Source organism: Pistacia vera, unplaced genomic scaffold, assembly GCF_008641045.1.
Source record: "Pistacia vera cultivar Batoury unplaced genomic scaffold, PisVer_v2 Contig246, whole genome shotgun sequence".
Taxonomy (NCBI): domain Eukaryota; kingdom Viridiplantae; phylum Streptophyta; class Magnoliopsida; order Sapindales; family Anacardiaceae; genus Pistacia; species Pistacia vera.
Window position 1 is genome coordinate 982799 of NW_022196053.1, and position 20034 is coordinate 1002832.

Here is a 20034-nt window from a genome sequence, read left to right on the forward strand (position 1 = left end):
ATTTTGTTCACCAGCTTTGAGTACTTTCCACAATGGAAACCTAAACGAGCTTGACCTTTCATTCAATTTGCTCCAAGCAAACTAATGCTTCTGCAACTTCCATGGAGTCGTCTCAGTTTCAAACAATAATTTAACAGGATGATCCCCCGTCATTTTGCAATTTGAGCTCTCTTTTTTGTATTGACTTATCATATAACAGTTTTAGCGGAAAAATTCCACCATGTCTTGGAAACTTTAGTAAGCACCTCATGTTCCTGAATTTGGAGATGAACAACTTCCATGGTGCCTTGACTCTCTAACATTTCCTATTCCCAATAATTTGATGGCTCTTATACTTAATGGCAATCAATTGGAGGGACCATTACCGCCATCATTGAATAATTGTATCCTTTTGGAAATCCTAGATGTGGGGAATAACATGATTAATGAAACCTTCCCCAACTGGCTAGAAAATCTTCCATACCTTGAAGTTATTATTTTGAGATCTAATCGATTTCATGGTCCCATTGACAATTCCAGTGCAACATTTCTCTTCCCTGAGTTGAGAATACTCGACCTTTCCCACAATCAATTTACTGGTCCTTTGCCAGTAAATTATTTTAACAATTTTGTGGCTATGATGCCTTCGTCCATGGATGATGTCGAAGTCGGATATATGGAGTATTTTGATGGCCAATATTATTCAGTAACTTTGTCTATCAAAGGAGTTGAGAGGGACATAGATAGGATTCTAACCATTCTCACAACCATAGATTTGTCCGACAACTTGTTTCGAGGACCAATTCCAGAGGTGATTGGAAAGCTACAGTCACTCATACTGCTCAACTTCTCTCACAATAGCTTAACTGGTGATATACCGTTGTCATTGGCAAATTTGACACAACTTGAAGCATTAGATCTCTCTTACAACAAGCTCGTTGGAAATATTCCAATGCAATTGACAAGTCTAACTTTTCTTTCAGTGCTAAACTTATCATACAATCAGCTTGTGGGACCTATACCTCAAAGAAAGCAATTTGATACATTTCCAAACGATTCCTTTATTGAAAACTTGGGTTTGTGTGGATTAACATTGTCAAAAAGATGCGGCAATGATAAGGCACCAACTCCAACACCATCAATAGTCCTTAAAGAAAACAATGCTTTCAAGTTGGTTTGATTGGAAAATTGCCTTGATGGGATACGGATGTGGATTGGTACTTGGCATATCTATTGGTTACATTGTGTTTTCAACAGGACAACCACAATGGTTTGTGAGATTGATCGAAAGAGAGGGTCCAAAAAATGTGAGAAGGCTGAATAGGAGAAGTAGAGGAAGAAGAAATTAGCATCTGAAAGTTACTCTTCAATTTTGTAAGTGCTCCAATCCTCTAATCTTTATAGCTAAATTGTGCTTTTTTCCTGACAGTTTTATCATAATGAACATAGCTANTGCAACTTAAATACCTTCATGGCCATTCTTTTGAATGCTAAATGTGGAATAACAGTGACCGTATATATATTCATGAAATAAATCCGAGTGGTTCAAGTGGGCAATGAGTTAATTTAATGGCTGTCTTGAATATCTTCAAATCAAAGCAAGTGGGAACTTGGTTGTAACTGTTAGCGTATATTTCCAAGCCACTTAATCTTCTTTTTTCTAACGCCCCCAATCAACTGCATTAACTATGGGGTCAAGTCTTTGTCGCAGAAGACCAAGACCTTCTTCATCTTCTGACAACAACAAAAAGTCCAACCTTAACTAAACGCATAACCTTTCTGCTTGATTCCAATATCCTAGAATCCCTCCGGTTGCTTATTCATTTATATTGACTTTAGTCTTGACAGGTATTTTGCGTCCGAAAATGTCACAGCTCTTCCTACATGTTCTTGGAAGTAATGGAAGACCAAGAGGATATAACTTACCCAACCCGGCCCTAATAAAAGCAGGTCCCATGGTGGTCGACCTCATGGGACATTTTGCCCCAAGAGAGGCGTTTACTTGACAAAAAGCATTCTATAACAAGTGACAACTCAATTTATATTTCCAACTTATATATAGCGAATGTATACCGACTCCTTAAGTGTTGGGGCAGGATTATTGTACTTTTATGGCCCTACAATTACAACGTGTAGAAAACTCTTAGTTGACCCAAATAAGTCTTTGCTGTCAGGCTAAGAGAAAAAGACTACTGACTAAAAACCAAGTGTTGTTTTTTATATATTTTTTCTTGTCAAATTAGATTTTTTTTTTTTTTGGTTAAATCCTCATTTTTATGGGAGATTTTCTTTTGTTCTGTTGATTACTAATAACTTGCATTATTGTATTAAAGAAAGGTGATTGTCACTCGCCTTTGTAGTAGGGAACAAGCTAGTTGATAAAGTGGGCATGTAGGAGGGAGCCCACTTATATATACCATAATAGTCGGGTGTGACGATGTGGGGTAAATTCAATTTCAACTACTCTGGTTGGACCCCATTGGCATATGTAAATAATTGCATAAAAAGAAGAAAGAAAATGCGGAGGATGTGTGTATATATATCTACATGTTCATATTCATTTTCCCATATCCAAAATTTGCTTTTGTTCTTCTTGGAAAGAAAAAGATGTGGGGATTATTTTGGCATTATCTAGTCCTCTGCCTCTTCTTCTTGTTTTTCCATCTTCAAGTTATTTGTTCATCCTCTTTTAACTCTTCTTCTCCCTTACAGAAATTTTGCTCTCCTGAACAAAGCTCTGCCCTTCTTCGTTTCAAGAACACCTTTTCGATTTCAAGTTTTTCTATGACAAATTCCTGGAAAGAGGGTATTGATTGCTGCAATTGGGATGGGGTTACTTGTGATAGGTTCACNGTTCGGTTAAGATTTACTTATTTGTCTTTTGTTATTGATATGACAAAGTGGAGGCAGGAAAAAACTTATATAATGCTTTTTCATTTTTACTAAATTATTACAAATTGGAAGACAAGATAAAAGAAAAAAAAAAAAGGGATGCATATTATTTAATCCCTTGAGACTGTATAAGACAAATTCGTATACTATTATTGAAAAATGGTGTTTCGGATACTTTTAAATAAGGTTTTTGATTTTTTTTAAGAAGATATTTGATGACTCAAATTTAATAACAATAGATGTGTTTTATATTAAGTAATCTTATTAAAGATAAATGCAATAAGCCTCGATAGAAAATACTATAACAAATTTTTAATTTAAGGACAAATTCAATTTTGTCCTAGAATGGTCATTTTAGGGAATGAAATTGTAATTTCATAAAAAAAATACTTGGCACTCAATTTCCAACCCGCGTCAACAATTGATTTTGCCGACCATATGGAGGGAAGGATGAAATAATATGGAGAGAAATAATTATGGGACGAAATTTATTATTTTTGGACAAAAAAAATTGTAGCTAAAAACTTTTTTTTCTGGGACAAAATTTTATGTCTCTAATCGTATAAAATTTGGAAAACTTATTAGGGACGAAATCTGATTTTGTCTTCGATTGTGAAAAATACATTTTTATGGACGAAATTTGGAAAACTAATTAGGGAGGAAATATTATTAGTTCTAAGTAAATGTGAAAACACCCAATTTATTTTCTATTTTATTTGAAACAAAACCCAGACTTGCTTGCTGGGGAATCTCAATCTTTTGCTCTGAAATTGATTGAGACCCAAGATAAAAAATTGAAAATTAAGTATAGGTGGTGAATGAGGATCGGCTGAAAATGGCAGGAAGGCGTGGTGGGTACCTTTAAGGATCCCGACATCACTACAACAAAAATGGCCTATAATAACTCTAGACGGTAGCAGTTTTCCTTAAAGTGTTACCGTAGACTATCTATGGTAACACTTAATGTTAAAATGTTATGATAACAATTTTCCTAAATTTTTTATAACACATTTTATATCAATGGTAACTCTTTTTTTGAAAATGTTATTAATATATATCCACAGTAGCATTTTTAAAGTGTTTCAATAGACTTAATAATATATATAGTAGCTTTTTTATAATGTTACCATATAATCAAAATACAATAACATTTTAAAAATGTTATCATAAACCCAATTATTTATCGCGAAAGAAAATATTATTCCTGCCAACATGAAATGGGGTTGATTTTGTCTCATTTTTATTGTTTAGGGGTCCCATATTATATTATTTGGGGATTAATTTGTCACTTTTCATTCATGTAGGGACCAAGCTAAATTTTTTTACAAATAGTATAAAAAGAAGATGGAAGATTGTGCAAAGCCAAAAACGTCCACCCATCTTCATCCGTTTTCCGGCGACTGTCCAACTTCCACCTCTGGCGACTATTTTCCTTCTCCAATTGTCGGCCATCATCACCCAAGACATTCCCAGATTCATGCGACAGTTAAGCTTCCTTTATTCGACCGAATTTCTTCTCCACTTCAAATTAAGAGACTTGCAGATGCTCTTAAAGAATTTGAAGATAGATTTAGAGAATCAGAGGAGAGAAATCTCAAATATAAAGAGAAAGTAGGTGAATATGAACTAACCTTAAGCTTAGAAAAACAAGAAAGGATGTTTGAGACGTGGCTTGCTGCTGGAAATCATCCACCTACTCCTTGAAGGTAAAAATCATTAGCAATATGTCTCCCTAATGTTTTATGTTAACTTTAGACAAATATATAGTTGAGTAATTGTTAATAATGATTGTTGCAGACTTGTCCGACATGGATATACGTAAATGTCCAACAGCTTTAACAATCCGCTTTTTTGCTTCTTTTGACATGCAATTACTATAGGAGTAGTACCTTTTTTGACATCCAAGTAGTGAAGAAAATAGTACATATTTTGACATCCAACTAACAAAGAAAGTATAGTTATTTTACACTAATGATTGATACATTCTATATTTTTTGTTTATATATTAGTTACAATTGGATGTGTTTATGATACATGTATAGATATATAAGATTTTGTTATTACTTGGTTATTTGTTGATTTGTAGTAGTATCAATTTGACATTGATCAATAATTTTTACTTAATTAAAAATATGTTTCATATGAATTTTTTGACTTTGAGAATCAATACATGTGTTAATTTTTAATTAGGAACAAATTCTCTTGTAATTCATTATAAAAGAAAAGACGAAATATTTTATCCTCAAATCTTTCATCCCCAAATCTTGACACAATCAGGGATGAAAATTTTCGTCCCCAATTCACTACATAGACAATGACGAAAACATTTGTCCCCGATTATCTACCTAATCCGGGACAAAATTTTCTGTCCCTAATTATGCTTTTTTTGGACAAAACAATATTATTTGGGACAAATAGTTATTCTTTTGTGGACAAAAAATTTTGCCACAAAATAAATAATCTTTAATATTGGCTTTGGGGACGATTTTTTTTTTCGTGGACATTACCCTTTGGTAATGCGGCTTTGGGGACGATATGGTTTGTCATCCCACATTACTTTTTAGGACGAATTTTTCACTTTCTTTAACGAAAAGTTTCCTCACCTTTTTTTTACATTTCTTGTAGTGAAAAATAAATGAATTCATAAAAAAATTATTTTGAAATAAAAATAAAGAAAGACAAATGTAACATTTAGAAATAATTAAGATTCGGGCCATGTTTGGTGCGTCAAACTCTATAGGATAATATTTATTATATCGTATAAAATTGTTAATTGCACTAAATAATACCATATAATGCTATATAGAACATGACATAATGTTTTGAGCATCACATTATATTAATTCATATTTATTTTTTAATTAAATTTTTAAACAAGCATTTAAAAACATAATTTTAGCTTAACTTAAAGTAAATCATTTATTAAAAACTCTTACAATAAGAATTTAAAAACTCGTCAACAAATTACCTAATTTGGCAGTATGTTGTTCTTATAAAGTACAACACATCAAACACACCCTCATGATTTAGACTTTTCCAATACTGATGGACTATAGTATGAGCATACTCCGATTAAATTTTATTGGAAAATCAATACGAAAGGAGAATGGCGAGCAAATGAAGTAAAATTATAAACAGTGCTGGTGTAAAAACAATATTTTCCAGAATCAAGCTTTTGCTTCGTTATCCTTTATTTACCGAAACCTTTCAATATATAACAGTATTACATCCCTATAATCAAGAAACAAAGCAACCAAAGAAGGAAAAAGCATCAGCCTAAATCAGGAAACTAATATTCACTTGCTATACAAAGACAATATACAGATCACATTCCAATACCCCCCCTCAAGTTGGAGCATGCAAATTTTGAATGCCCAACTTGCCAAGAATAAGCTCAAATTGACGTCCACCTAGTGCCTTAGTAAAGATATCAGAGAGTTGGGAACTTGTCGGGACATAAGTTGGTCGAATGGTACCATCGTAAACGGCATTACGAACAAAATGACAATCGATCTCGATATGTTTTGTTCGCTCATGAAACACTGGGTTTGCAGCAATATGTAAGGCTGCCTGGCTGTCACAATACAGCTTTATCGGACTGTGATGGTCTACCCCAAGAGCCAAAAGAAGTCCTTTCAACCACTTCAGTTCACAAGTAGTCATAGCCAAAGATCGATATTCTGCCTCAACAGATGAGCGAGATACGATATGTTGCTTTTTGGTCTTCCAAGAAATCGGCGAGCTCCCAAGATGAATATACCAACCAGTCAAAGATCGACGAGTTAAAGGACAACCCGCCCAATCCGATTCACACCAAGCATAAAGATGCAAGTCATTGTCAGACCTCAGCATAATTCCTTATCCAGGATTTCCTTTCAGGTAGCGAACAACACGCAAAGCAGCCTCCCAATGCTCTTGCCGTGGCTGGTGCATAAACTGGGCCAACCTTTCAAGTAGCGAACAACACGCAAAGCAGCCTCCCAATGCTCTTGCCGTGGCTGGTGCATAAACTAGACCAACACATGCACGCAGTAGGATAACTCAGGTCACGTAACAGAGAGATAAATAAGGTGACCTACCAAACAGCGGTAACTTTCTGGATCATTTAAAATATCACCATCTGCCAAAGCCAATTTATGATTCTGTTTGAGTGGGAAGGTGGCAGGTTTAGCTCCGAGCAGACCAACCTCAGAGATAATATTCAATGCATATTTACGTTGACACAAATAAATTCCTTCAGGACTGCGAGCAACTTCAATGCCGAGGAAGTATTTCAACACCCCCAAATCCTTCATATGAAAGCAACAACTCAAATACTCCTTGAATTTTTGAATGGCTGCATGATCATTTTCTGACACAATAAGATCATCAACATATACAACAACATTAATTTGTACCGTGCCTCGTCACAAAATGAAGAGAGAGTAATCAGAGTACGATTACTTGAAACCATAATCTTTCAAAGCAGCAACCAATTTTGCAAACCAACATCGAGGAGCTTGTCGTAATCCATACAAAGATTTCTTCAGATGACATACCATCCCTGATTTGTTAGAATGAAAACCCAGAGGCAAACGCATGTATACCTCTTCCTCCAAGTCTCCATGCGAGAATGCATTATGCACATCCATTTGATGAAGTTCCCAATTTTTAGCCGCTGCCACAGCCAGAAAAGTACGGACTGTAACCATTTTTGCCATTGGCGCAAAAGTTTCATTGTAGTCAATTCCTTCAACTTGCTTATTGCCTAGGATTACCAATCGAGCCTTGTAGCGTTTAATGGTCCCATCCGCATTATATTTGATCCTGTACACCCATTTACAACCTATGGCTCGTTTTCCTGGAGGTAATGGTTTTAAAATCCACGTTCCATTATCCTCTAGTGCGTGTATCTCTTTTTGCGTTGCTTCTCTCCATTTCTCATCTTTTAAAGCTTCAGCAAAAGAGTTAGGCTCAACACCTGCAGTAATGGCTACCAAGAAAGCACGATGTTGCACAGAAAATTTATCACAGTTCACATAATGTGCTATGGGACAAGGACTACCTGAGGAATGCTGATGGGCGTGTGAGTTTGCAGAGAGGCTCAATCGTTGCACTGTGTGTAAGACATAATCTCGCAGCAAGACTGACTCTTGTCGCTGTCGGTGACCACGGCCGAGTAATACTTCAGTTTGCTCGCTGTCAACAGTTTCATTTGCACCCTTCTCATCTACAATCGCTTCTTGATCTTATGCATGACCAATAGATTTCTCTGTGCATTGTTCATCATTTACATGATAATAAGGAGGTATGTCCTCGTCGGCTACGCATTCATCAAAGGCATTGTTGCAGGTCTTGTCATGTTCAATATTGTCTTCTTTCTTGTAAGGAAACTCATGCTTCACGAACACAACATCTCTCGAGGCAAAGAGCTCACCTGTAGCCAAATCATACATGCTCCATCCTTTCTTGCCNAGGTATTCAACTTTAGTGGATGAGAGCGCAACAACATGTTTCTTGGAACTCCATTGAACTAGATTGGAGCCAAGATATAAAGAATAGCCACTAGTAGAACGACGATCGAAAATCCTGGCCCAAACCATAATCAGCGGTACATATCAAACCCATCAATACTACATCAACAACACTTCCAAGTGTTTCAACACTACATCAGCAATAATTCTTGTATCAACACACCAAATTCCTTGATCATTAAACTTCTTACCTTTAAACAAATGAAAGACAAATTCAGTGTGATGTTTCAATTTTCTTCATTTCTCACCAAGGATATCACCAATAAGGACTTTCTAAGATATGGCACTTATCAATCAAACCTATCAAATGTTAATAGCCCAAGCAATTAATGCAGATAAACTTACATACTTGAAAATACATACCTGGATGCGTGAACCAGCCCATAGATTTCCATTAACTATCTAAGTGTTTCATAACAACCACCAATTTAGTCTGATCACATGTATAGGCAATTCAGCAAGATATAAAAGCTTCAGATTCCACAAAACTATATTAATGTTTAAATATTTCCCACTGAGTGAAAAATAATGGTATAGAGTATGCACCTAAATGCATGACAATAAATGAAAATGATTATAATGACCTTCTAATTAAAAAAAAAAAGCACCTGATACCATTTGATTTGAAAATCTCCTCTGCTTAAAATACATCTATTGCTTTTAACTTTGAAACTTACCAATAACAATCTAGCCACAAATGTTGTTCTAATTCATTTGGAATGCTACAGCTGTTATTACAAATTTAATTAGTATCTCACCACTTTTTTACTACTCACCACAAAACTTCCATACAAACTGAACTCTTGAATCCTGAGAGCTATCTCAAAATAAGCAAAACTGTAGCACTCACCATAATCCTGTCTTCTGTATCATAATCTATAGTTTTCTACTACTCACCATAGAAGAAGAGCTCAATTACAAACTAACCCCTAACAGCACTCTCAAGATACTTAAAACTGAAGAAACAACTCATATCAGAATTTTGTCCTATGTAACAAAGCAAAAAGATGGAGGCATCATGTTTGTCAGATGTAATCCTAAACTGAACAGATAAAAAATCTTAATTAATATTTGAAGTACATGATAACAAATATTTTTTCATCATACATGACAGAAAAAGAATCAAAACAATCCAATTCAAAAACTTAAAAAATATCCCATCCAGACTGAGTAAGATAAGGTAATCCAATTCAAAAAACTCATCCAGAGTAAGTTAAGATAAGCTGATGCAATTCTTTCAAAAAAAAAATTTCAAGTGTAAGCACATCAAAAGACTCACCTTCTGTATATGCAGAAAGAAGTTTACGAGCATAACGATTCTAGTCACTTCTCATAAAAGCATCAATCCTACAATGAGTCAAAGGCATAGAAAGCTTTAGCACAAAAGCATGACAAATAAATCCTACAATAGCAACAGGTTACAAATTCTAAAAACATTGCATCATTATTTATCGAACAAATAAATTCTACAGAACATCTTTTAAGAGCACCAAGAGTGCATATAAAATATATCTAGGTTAGTCATTCATTGGCATAATTTTTTATCAAATTTTCATTTAATTAATCAGAAACAAAGGGATTGAATTCGGATCATAATATATTATATTCTTAATTAGAAGCAATACAATTTCAATGGCGTAGAATATGTTAATTGCTTCTATTACAATAAAAATTCCACAGCTAAAGCTAACAACTTATTAGGTCTAGAACACATATCGATAACCAACAAATAACAATCGTACCTTAACATTTCCAGCTTCTTTGATCACCTCCACAAAGCTTCAGTTGGAACAAAATGTTGTGGCTCCAGAAATGAACCCGGGACATTGTGCAAATTACAACATCAGCTTTTTTCACTGCTTCCACTGGGCTCTTATGATCAAAAAAAGAGCTCTCAACTAGAACAGTCGCTTCCTTTTTGAACAACAACAGCATCTGAAGCTTTTCGATGTCAAGTGCGATCTCTGAACGCTGAAGACCTACAAGAAAGGAAAGAAGACAACGGCAAAGGAGCTCAGCGACAACGGGGAAGAGAAGGAATCTAGGCGACCCAATAAAATCGAAATGAAATAAAATGGTTTAAGGGATTTCAAAATTGGGGGAAAGGCGGGTGCTGTTGAATGACTTATGTTGTAGATTTGGGAAATATTGTAATAATATAAGCCCTTCACAGTTTCCAATATATACATATAGACCCGATAAAATATCATTTAACTCCCCCCATTGCATTTATTTGATTTCAATGAACCAATAAATTATCTGGTGAAATTCCACATGAAATTGATTATCTCCCACGATTCCATTGTTGAATTGTAATTGTAATATCATTTGTATGTCATCTTTTTTCTATTTCAATATATTTTTTGTTTTAAGTTGGACTGAGAAAATCAAATCCTTTGAATCATATAAATGAATTTCAAAACTTATATAGTTTTTAAAGTTTGTCCAATTTATGCAAATAGATTGTGTATTAACTTCATTACTTCAACTTGAAATGGCAACAAATATTTGACAAACTAAATTATTTTTGCAATTGCATTAATTGGTTTGAAATTAATTTTCAAGGAGTTCCTATATTTGATAGCTTTCAATTAATTATCTTAAGTTATATATATAAAGTTGAAATTAACTTTAAAATTGTTTTATTTTGAAGCTCTAGATTTGTTCTCTCTTTCTATTTTGGTTGTGTGATTTAATGAGATATAACACTTGATTAAAATTCCAAATGTTCTCGTATCAATCCAAATAATTCTTGATTAGGATGAATGAGGTATTAATTCACTGCATTGTTATTCCAAAATTCATTCCTTCTTGATTACATTATTCTGTGTCTCATCTCCAAAATTAAACTCACCCAATTGATTTAACTGCTCAAATTAATTCATTGTATTGGTATTCCAAAGTTCATATCATCTTGATTACCATCTTTAAGATTAAACTCACCCAATTGATTTAACTGCTCAAATATAATCAAACGCTATATCACCTCCTCCATGCGACACCACAATCACCTCCAGATCCATCACCGTCATCCTACTTCCGACATTTGCCGGTAACCTCTGGATTCTTCCACTCCAGTCTCGCGATTCGGCGCATTGGTGGCGCAGCTAGAGTCTATAGTCGCCTCCGCATCGCAATAATCGCCTGACCCTCTCCTCTGCGTCGATCTCCTCTTCGATCTCATCTCCGTCATCAACGAAGAGCCCAAGGTCGCTCGATCTAAACGGTGCGTTTTCTTTCTGTACTCATTTTTACTCCAAATGTGATTTTAACTGTGCGATTTAGTTTAGTTTTTGCTGGTTACTAAGAGAGACTTTGCAGAGAACATTTGCTGAGCTCTATTTACAAAACATTTTTTTTTTTTATTCATTTGCTTCTACGGTTATTTTTACCAAGAAATTAGGGTTATTGTTTTTACTATTTGTGTTTGTTTTGTGGTGAAAAGCAAGGTTTATGAGAATGGGTGAAGTGGTTTTGTGCAGTGAAGAAGAAATGGAAATGGAGTTGGAGACAGAGAAGAACGAGACTAAGAAGGGTGGCTCGTCTGAGGTGGCTAGGTGGGAAAGATTTCTGCCGAGGATGGTTCTTAGAGTTCTATTGGTAAAAGCAGATGATTCTACATATCATATTAGCTTTGCTCTTCTTAGAAAATGCAGTTACAGAGGTATTACTTTAGTGCTTCTCTTCTTCTTCTTTATTCATTTTCGTTTTATTTTTAGTTCTTCTTTTGTTTTTTTTCTTAGTGGCATTTGTTTTCTGGCAATTCCCATAAAGTGCCAAAATTTATATCTTTTCCTTTGTTAACAACAGATGTGCTAGCACAAGTGATGACATCTTTGTTTGATTGGAAGTAGTTGATTAATGAGAATTCATGCAAATCTATTTTCACAGTTAATGNGGACCCGGAAGCTGGAAGAGATTTAGTTACAACCTATTTCAGCCTCATTGTCTCTAATATGCCCTAAGTAGTAGAGTTGCATGATCCAAAGCCCTCATATTTTCTCATTGTTTTCAGTTGACATTCCAATTATTTCTCTTTCCTTTATATGGTATATATACATGAAGTTATTCACTGCTTTTCTTACTTTTACTTGCTTGATGTTTCAATAACTTTTTACTGATGAGGCTTTTGTAAACTAGTCATGTGATTTTTCAAGCTTTCATGATCTAAGGTTTGTTTTCAAATAAGATTGTAATATTTCTTTCATAATGCAGTATCTGTCAGACTGTGTGGGAAATGATTGTTTATTGGACTAGTAATTTGGATTTGGTTTACTACTTGGTTCTTTAGATGTTAATGTCAATGTTGTAATTTGCAGTTATGTTGTTGATGCTGCTGATTATGAGAACTTGCATGTTTCAAGAAGTGAACTCCATGACTTGTTAAGTAAGCCCTCACTGAATGGCATCCCATTGCTGGTTCTTGGAAACAAGATTGATAAACCAGAAGCCTTGTCTAAAGAGGATCTGACGGAACAAATGTAAGTGGTGATTCTAAAAATCAGAAACTTTTCTATGTGGTTTGTCAAGATTTTTTCTGCTGGTATCATCAATATCACATTTTCATAAAATTGTCTTACTGTTAAAAGCAAGGACAAAGTGGAACATGCACTTTATGCCCAGTATGGCTGGCAATGAAATAAGCAAATGACACTGAGAGATTGAGCTTACAAAACAATGGAGCTAAAAGAAAAAAATATAAATAATAACTAGATATATTTTCCCTTTTTACTTGTTTATCAATATATGATTGTTCTACTTATTAATGAATTGTGTGATATGAAAGCGTGATTTTGCTATGCAGGGGATTGAAGTCTATTACTGATAGAGAAGTTTGCTGCTACATGATTTCATGCAAGAACTCTTCAAACATTGATTCGGTTATTGATTGGCTGGTAAAGCATTCAAAATCAAAGAATTGAGTGATCAGCTCCTGTAGTTTTGAGCTTGTATTGGCTCCATTTAACCGACTGATATTAGACTGGTGAAAGTGACTTATGCTGTTTGTCTAATCAAAGGTTTATAAATGTGTGAGCATTGTCTTTATTTTAGTCGGCTTCAATCATATATTATAGCATTATTTGGGTTGGCATTAGAAATTGGGAAACATCCTTGTATTATTGTTAGGCTATAAAGCGATTTGAGTCTTGTATAGATCTTGGTGTGAATTGCATTGTAAACTTGCTATTTGAGCTGTGTTTTTAATGAAATAATGGTTTTAATACATTTAGTTCTGGAGCATATGCCTCTATTCTAAAGACTGCCCTCATTGCCATTATGTTTATGCCGATTAACACATAATTCATCCATTCCTTGAAAGAACTTGACCTTAAGCACCAAAGCATAATGTGTAAAACCTTTTTAAATTTTTAACACATGGCCAATCCACTGGATGACAATTATGTCGATAACTTGAACATTTTTTCTTTTCTCTTTTTCTTTTTGGGTGTGTGCAAGCAGTGAATGAAACTAGGGGCAAAATGAACCAGAGTATAGCCTGCATTTCCCAGACATCTGTTTGATACTGTACACTGATCTATAGGCATTGATGGTGATGCTGTGAATAAGGGCATTGATGTAAAATTGAAAAGTTAAGAAGAATTGGATGAAATTTCCGTCTCCTCGCACGGATAAATCCTTGGCCAAGTGTAGACAGTTTCTTTCAAAACTCAGCCCCTTTTATTGCACTTAACAAATGCTTTCTTGTTCCCGAAAACCACAAATCTATTCATCTACACCTGTAACTCTGTAAGTCTTTTATTATGTGCTTGACTTGTCTTGGAATGGAATTGCCAATCAGACTTCGCCAAAAATTAAGCTTATTTCTGCATAATATCTATTTGATATTCTCTAAAATACTGTTATTTAATCCTCCAGTTAACTTTATGATTTGTCTCTGAAATACCCTTTCGCCAAAGAATTCCACAACTCTTTTCTCCAAAAGCTTGAAAACATCCCATTCATTAAAAAAAAAAAAAAAACCACCTATATAAAATAAAATAAAAGGTGTTTTAGAAACTTGAAATATAAAGATACTAACGAAGTCTGTACATTCTACTCAGATGAGCTAACCAAGCTCTCCTCCTATCATGAGACATACAAAGAAAAGCTTTCCTCCATTCAATATCAACCATTTTCTCCACAAACTGTATGTATGTATCATTGTCAACAGCCATGTGTCACGGGTTGGGAGTTTCACACCCAAAAGGCTAACCCTTTTAGGTGGAGATCCTCCCCCCATTTATAAGCCCAAGACCTCTCCAATACGCTTCCGATGTGGGATTCGCTACATTCTCCTTCACCTAATCCTGTGACGCCCTCGTCACAAGTGGGGCCCCCTGCCTACCCGTCCACCTCACTCTCGTGTAGACCCACAATCACACGTGGACGTCCCTGCGTGGACGCTTAGCAGGACATCGAAAGACGGATCGAGTCTGCTCTGATACCACTTGTCACGGGCTGGGAGTTTTACGCCCAAAAGGCTAACCCTTTTAGGTAGAGGGACATCCCCCATTTATAAGCCCAGGACCTGCCCAATACGCTTCTAATGTGGGATTCGTTACATTCTCCCCCACCCAATCCTGTGATGCCTTCGTCACAGGTGGGGCTTCCTGCCTACCCATCCACCTCACTCGTGTGGACCCACAATCACACGTGGACGCCCCTGTGTGGGTGCTTGACAGGACATCGAAAGATGGATCGGGTCTGTTTTGATACCAAATGTCATGACCCGATTGTTTCCCTTCGAACTCGTGCAGCCTTAGGCACCAATCAATCGACGATTGCCCTAAGTCAGCCTTACTTGCTCAAGCTTCTAGCCCTACAAATAAGGAAACACTCACACAAACTCACTCACAAGAGATATTAGAAGAGAACTATTTACTAATAAGAGAATGTTTTACAATTCTTGGATGGTTTGACTAAACGAAGGTCTCCCTCTTTTATAATAGATGAAACTTATAATAGATGGTCTAGATCTTTCATAATTAACTGTAGAAATTAGCTAACTCTCAACTACCACCTAACAACTACCATATTAATTACAAGATTATAGTAAATACAAAAGTATTTTAGAAAGTTATAGAGTGTCGGGTGACGCCTCTCCAACCTTTCATAAATCACTTAGTTATGCATTGCCAATGAAAAATGAAAGATGATGCTATATACAAGTTAATAAATTGGGATATTGCAATTCCTCTGCCTATATTATTGTTCCGCATGATTTTTCTATGTTCCTGTTGTTACTTTACTATGGTTTTTGAGCTTCTAATTAAAATTGCATCATTTCATAGGCTGGTCTTCCCCCACGTGTTCTGAAGATAGTTTCTGGCTATGGTCCAACCGTTGGTGCGTAGCCATATGGATGTGGACTAGGTATATTTTGAACTTTAACATCCTTGCTCATCATTTCTATACGCATAACGGTGTTAACTGTTGAATCTAATAGCTTGATGAGTTGATAACCTAATCAATTATGTGGACACAAATCGACCTGGTCTTTTGGAACCCAATCTGAGCATTTGCCACTTACATTGGGCATTATTTTATCATAAGCTTAGCCGTTGTTCATTATCTCTTGGTTTTTAGAATACGAGTGATTAAACCATCGCCACTACTATTGCAGCTTGCTTTCACTGGTTTTACCGAATCTTAAGCCAGCTTAGGTACATAAGGTCAGGCATTGAAAGCAATGCAACCCTTGATTGTGAAGGTGACAGATTTGGCACCAGAGGTTACTTCGTTCAGCCTACCGTCTTCTCAAATGTTCAGGTACTATTCATTTATCTCCTGTAATTTCCTCTACCCATATGTTTTCATATCATTATATCTAACATGCTGATTACATTTTAATAAAATAGGATAATATGTTGATTGCACAAGATGAGATCTTTGGCCCAGTGCAATCCATATTGAAGTTCAGGTGAGTAAAAACCATTTCTTATATTTTGACATCAGTTTCATTAAGGCATCTCATCACAATTATCAAAACTAATTGTATAGCTGATTGGATGTTAAGTTATAAATGTTAACTTTAATAAATAAAGATTTAATATTGTTTTCAATGCATGTTATGTTTTTCCAGAATTCAGATTTATGGTGATTTTTTTGCTTGATATGATCTTTTTATGTTGAATTGGGGGGCAACATTGAAGGTAGTTAGATTTCTGGTGCACTTTTTTGGTTGACAATATGGGGATCTGATTAGTTTTTTCATTAATTAATATGATTGTTTGAAGAACTATGATTGTTTATCTTTTGGTGATCATGGGTTGATTCTTTTTGCTGTGATCAACTTTTTTTAATGTGTTTTTTGTATTGTTTAGGTTGGAGATTTTGGAACTTTCATTACAGGTAAGTGTTTCTTCCATGTGGGTGTTTTAGTGTTTAGTATCTGCGTTAGTTGATGCAATGCATAAATAAGGTTTTGAATTATATTTATTTTGAATATTTTGATGTGAATTGTTTAAGTTGCGATGTTTGTAACTTTTATTTATTGAGGGTTTGAGCTAATATTTGGATTTCAATTGATTCTGAATCATGTTGTCATCATTATTAGATGAGAGAGGTTTGATGATTTCGGTTTTTCGGTTTTCACAACTATGTTTACTGATGCAATGCATGTTGAAGTTTTGTATGTTAGCTTTCATTGATGGCCTTAATTTTAGTTGAAATTTTCATTTGAATTGAGTTTTTTAGTTCCTTTGATGTTTGTTATTGGTTGAGAAGTGAAATTTTCATAATATGAAGGAACTGAAATCTGAAAGACACGAGCTTGATGATTTATGCCTCTCCTGTGCCTTGCAAAAGCAATATGGCGGTTGAAAATTCATGATAATCAAGAAGGGGGTGGTGTGGCTCAATCAAAGCCCATACCCAGATCGTCCAGGTGAGCCAAATTGTCTATTTTACCTAAAGACAGGGTTGTGTGGTTATGGAAGCAATTGTCGCTTTAATCATCCTGCTTACGCCGCTGAGGTAATTAAGATTTTTCTACAAAAGTTTTTATTAACCCCCTTAATCTTTAATTTTATTTTATATTAGTCTTGGTTCCTGGTTCCTGGTTCCGGTTCCGGTTCCTAACAATAGGAACCGGAACCAAGAACCAGGAACCTAACTATAGGAACCGGAACCGGAACCGCACAGTAACGGTTCCAAAAATTTGGAACCGGAACCTACACATTGACGACTGGTTCTGGGTAGAAACTGGAACCAAACCCAGGGTATCCGTCGGTTCCGGTTCCAACTGGTTCTTTTGAACACCCCTAGGCCCTAACAATCATCTGCCAACGACAACTTGCAACATGAGAGGAAACACAGAACTCCTTCTGACTGGCATCGTTAACCCGAAAATCTCATCACGATAAGAAAATTTTATGTCAATTTTCATGTTATGTAAAATGGATTATTAGTGTTGCTTCAACGGTTTGCACCATATGTGAAACGATTTATCAAATCTGGTATAAAATTTGCACCAATGCTTTTTGTTACTTTTACTTAGACTTCTACTCTTTTTTCCTGTTATAAGTGGTAGTTTGGTAGTATACTTTGTATCTCATCATATTATTATCTGAACAGAGTGCTGAACATAGAGAGGAACTACCAGAGAGAGTTGGACAACCTAACAGTGGGGTACAATTCTCCCCTTCGTGAGATTATATGATTGCTGGGTGTTTATCTTGCTCTTTGCTCTGATATATTAGAATGAAAGTTTTACAGGAAAACTGCAGAACACGGAATGTTGCATTTCTATACTCATAGATTGGACTATGTAGCAATAATAATTGTGGAGAATCCATCAGGGTTCATTTAATTTTGGAACTTTTTTATTTAAATATAGGTATGTGATAGTGTTGACTAAATGAAAAGCGAAATGCACTCTGAATAACAGTAGAATCAGTTGGTTCTAAAAGGTTTTGGGTAGTGTTGGTTATTGTTACACAGTTCCATTTTACTTTTGTTCAATAGTTATGAGAAATTTGTGCCCCTGATTTCTATTTGTTCTGTCTTGCCCACCAATATTTGATAGCAATCTACATCGTCTTTGGAAGTTTTCTCACACAGTGTATCAGTTATAAAGGGTAGGCCACTTTTCTTTTTTAATTAAATGAAATTATCTATCAAGATAGATTCACTCAGCCTGTTCTTCTCATGACATCTTGCATTTGGCAGCTAACTGCTAAATTGGGTTTGCAAGTGGTTGACCAACAAGTAGACAATTGGAAGAATTTTGGAGGAGTTGGGGGTAGAGTCGACACCAATTAACACTAAAGGCTATGAGACTTTGTTGAAATTGGTGCAGAACACAGCTGGAGATAGCTTTGATCTTTATTATGGTTTGTTCATGTACAATGTAAATGCAATGGAGCAGCTAGAGGTTGGATTTGGCTTTTGATTCATTGAAGAAGCAGCTTCTTGGTAGAGTGCATGGTGTTCTTCGGAGGCAACTGTTCGAAAATGCAGAGACATTCCTTGATATGAGGGAGAAGCCGACAGCACCTAAGCTTTCTCAAAATGATACTGCACATGAATCTTCCTTGGAGACTGTTAATGTGCAAATGAATTATGCTGGTAAGTAGTATGTGTATTTGTTTTATTTTAATCAAGTACTCCATTTATTTATTTTCTATTCATTTTATATATTTTCATGGTATGTTTGTCATATGGATTCAACTTTTTTAGATGTAAATTTCCTATGCACATGAATCATCTTGGTCAAATCTATTTTACTTTGAGCCTACCTTCATCATTAATAACTGTCTCCAACTTTTTAACGAGTATTACTGTTGTTGTATATGGTTGTGATTTCTTTTTGTTTTATTCTTTTTTTGAGCTAAATTTGACCAAATTTACTCATATCAAGATAAAATACTTTTATTAAAAAGATAACAAGACAAAAATAGAACCATATGGGAGAGGAAAATATGAAGTATAAACTGGAAAGCAAAGTACTCCAAGCCAAAACCACTTTTTCGTAATTTCACATGTTAAAACATTTTTACCATTAAACAACAAAGGAGCAATCAAGCCTGAGCTTCTATTCAAACATTAAGCAGACGCAAATCAGAGTGGTGTTATGTAAATTTTTAAAAATAATAAAAGTGAAAACTTAGAAGAATGCCATAATAGAATAAGTAGATCATATTTCTTTCCAATCTTCATCGTAAGCCTCTATGATAAACTACAGTCTACAGATGTTAGATTGTTGTTGCTCAATTCATCTTAAAACTTGGATTTTAATATAAAAATATTAAAAAGAATGGGAATGATTATGCTTGATACTATTCATGTATGAAAGTTTGGGAACTGATAATGGGACAATAAATCGTAAGAAAATGTGAGTTAAAGCCAAAACACTTCAGATATATTTCTTCTAAGTTTTTGAGGTCTATAAATCATTGATTCACTACAAAATTCATTAGAAATTGCAACTAAGGGCTTTTCTTCTAAGTTTTTGAGTTCTATGAATCATTGATTCACTATAAAATTCATTGGAAATTGCAACTAAGGGCTTAACATCTACTTATTTGTCATAGCCATCGGATCAAACCTTGCAAATTGCTGGAGTTAAATGGTAATATACATTTAACAAAGCGGATCCTTTCAATTGCAGGACTAGTGAAAGAAATTGTGCTAACTCTTTTGTGAGGGC

General features: G+C 35.0%; 2 protein-coding genes across 2 annotated transcripts; both read left to right on the forward strand.

Moving 5' to 3' along the window:
* Positions 1-322: 322 nt before the first annotated feature.
* LOC116131903 (receptor-like protein 9DC3) lies at positions 323-1303 on the forward strand. The gene is made up of 2 exons (XM_031417559.1): positions 323-1149; positions 1237-1303. The coding sequence occupies exons 1-2, from the start codon at positions 323-325 to the stop codon at positions 1301-1303; spliced, it is 894 nt and encodes a 297-aa protein (XP_031273419.1).
* A 10540-nt stretch (positions 1304-11843) lies between these two features.
* Positions 11844-13608, forward strand: LOC116131904 (ADP-ribosylation factor-like protein 8b). The gene is made up of 3 exons (XM_031417560.1): positions 11844-12048; positions 12643-12865; positions 13189-13608. The coding sequence occupies exons 1-3, from the start codon at positions 11844-11846 to the stop codon at positions 13304-13306; spliced, it is 546 nt and encodes a 181-aa protein (XP_031273420.1). The 3' UTR covers positions 13307-13608.
* The last annotated feature ends 6426 nt before the right edge of the window (positions 13609-20034 follow it).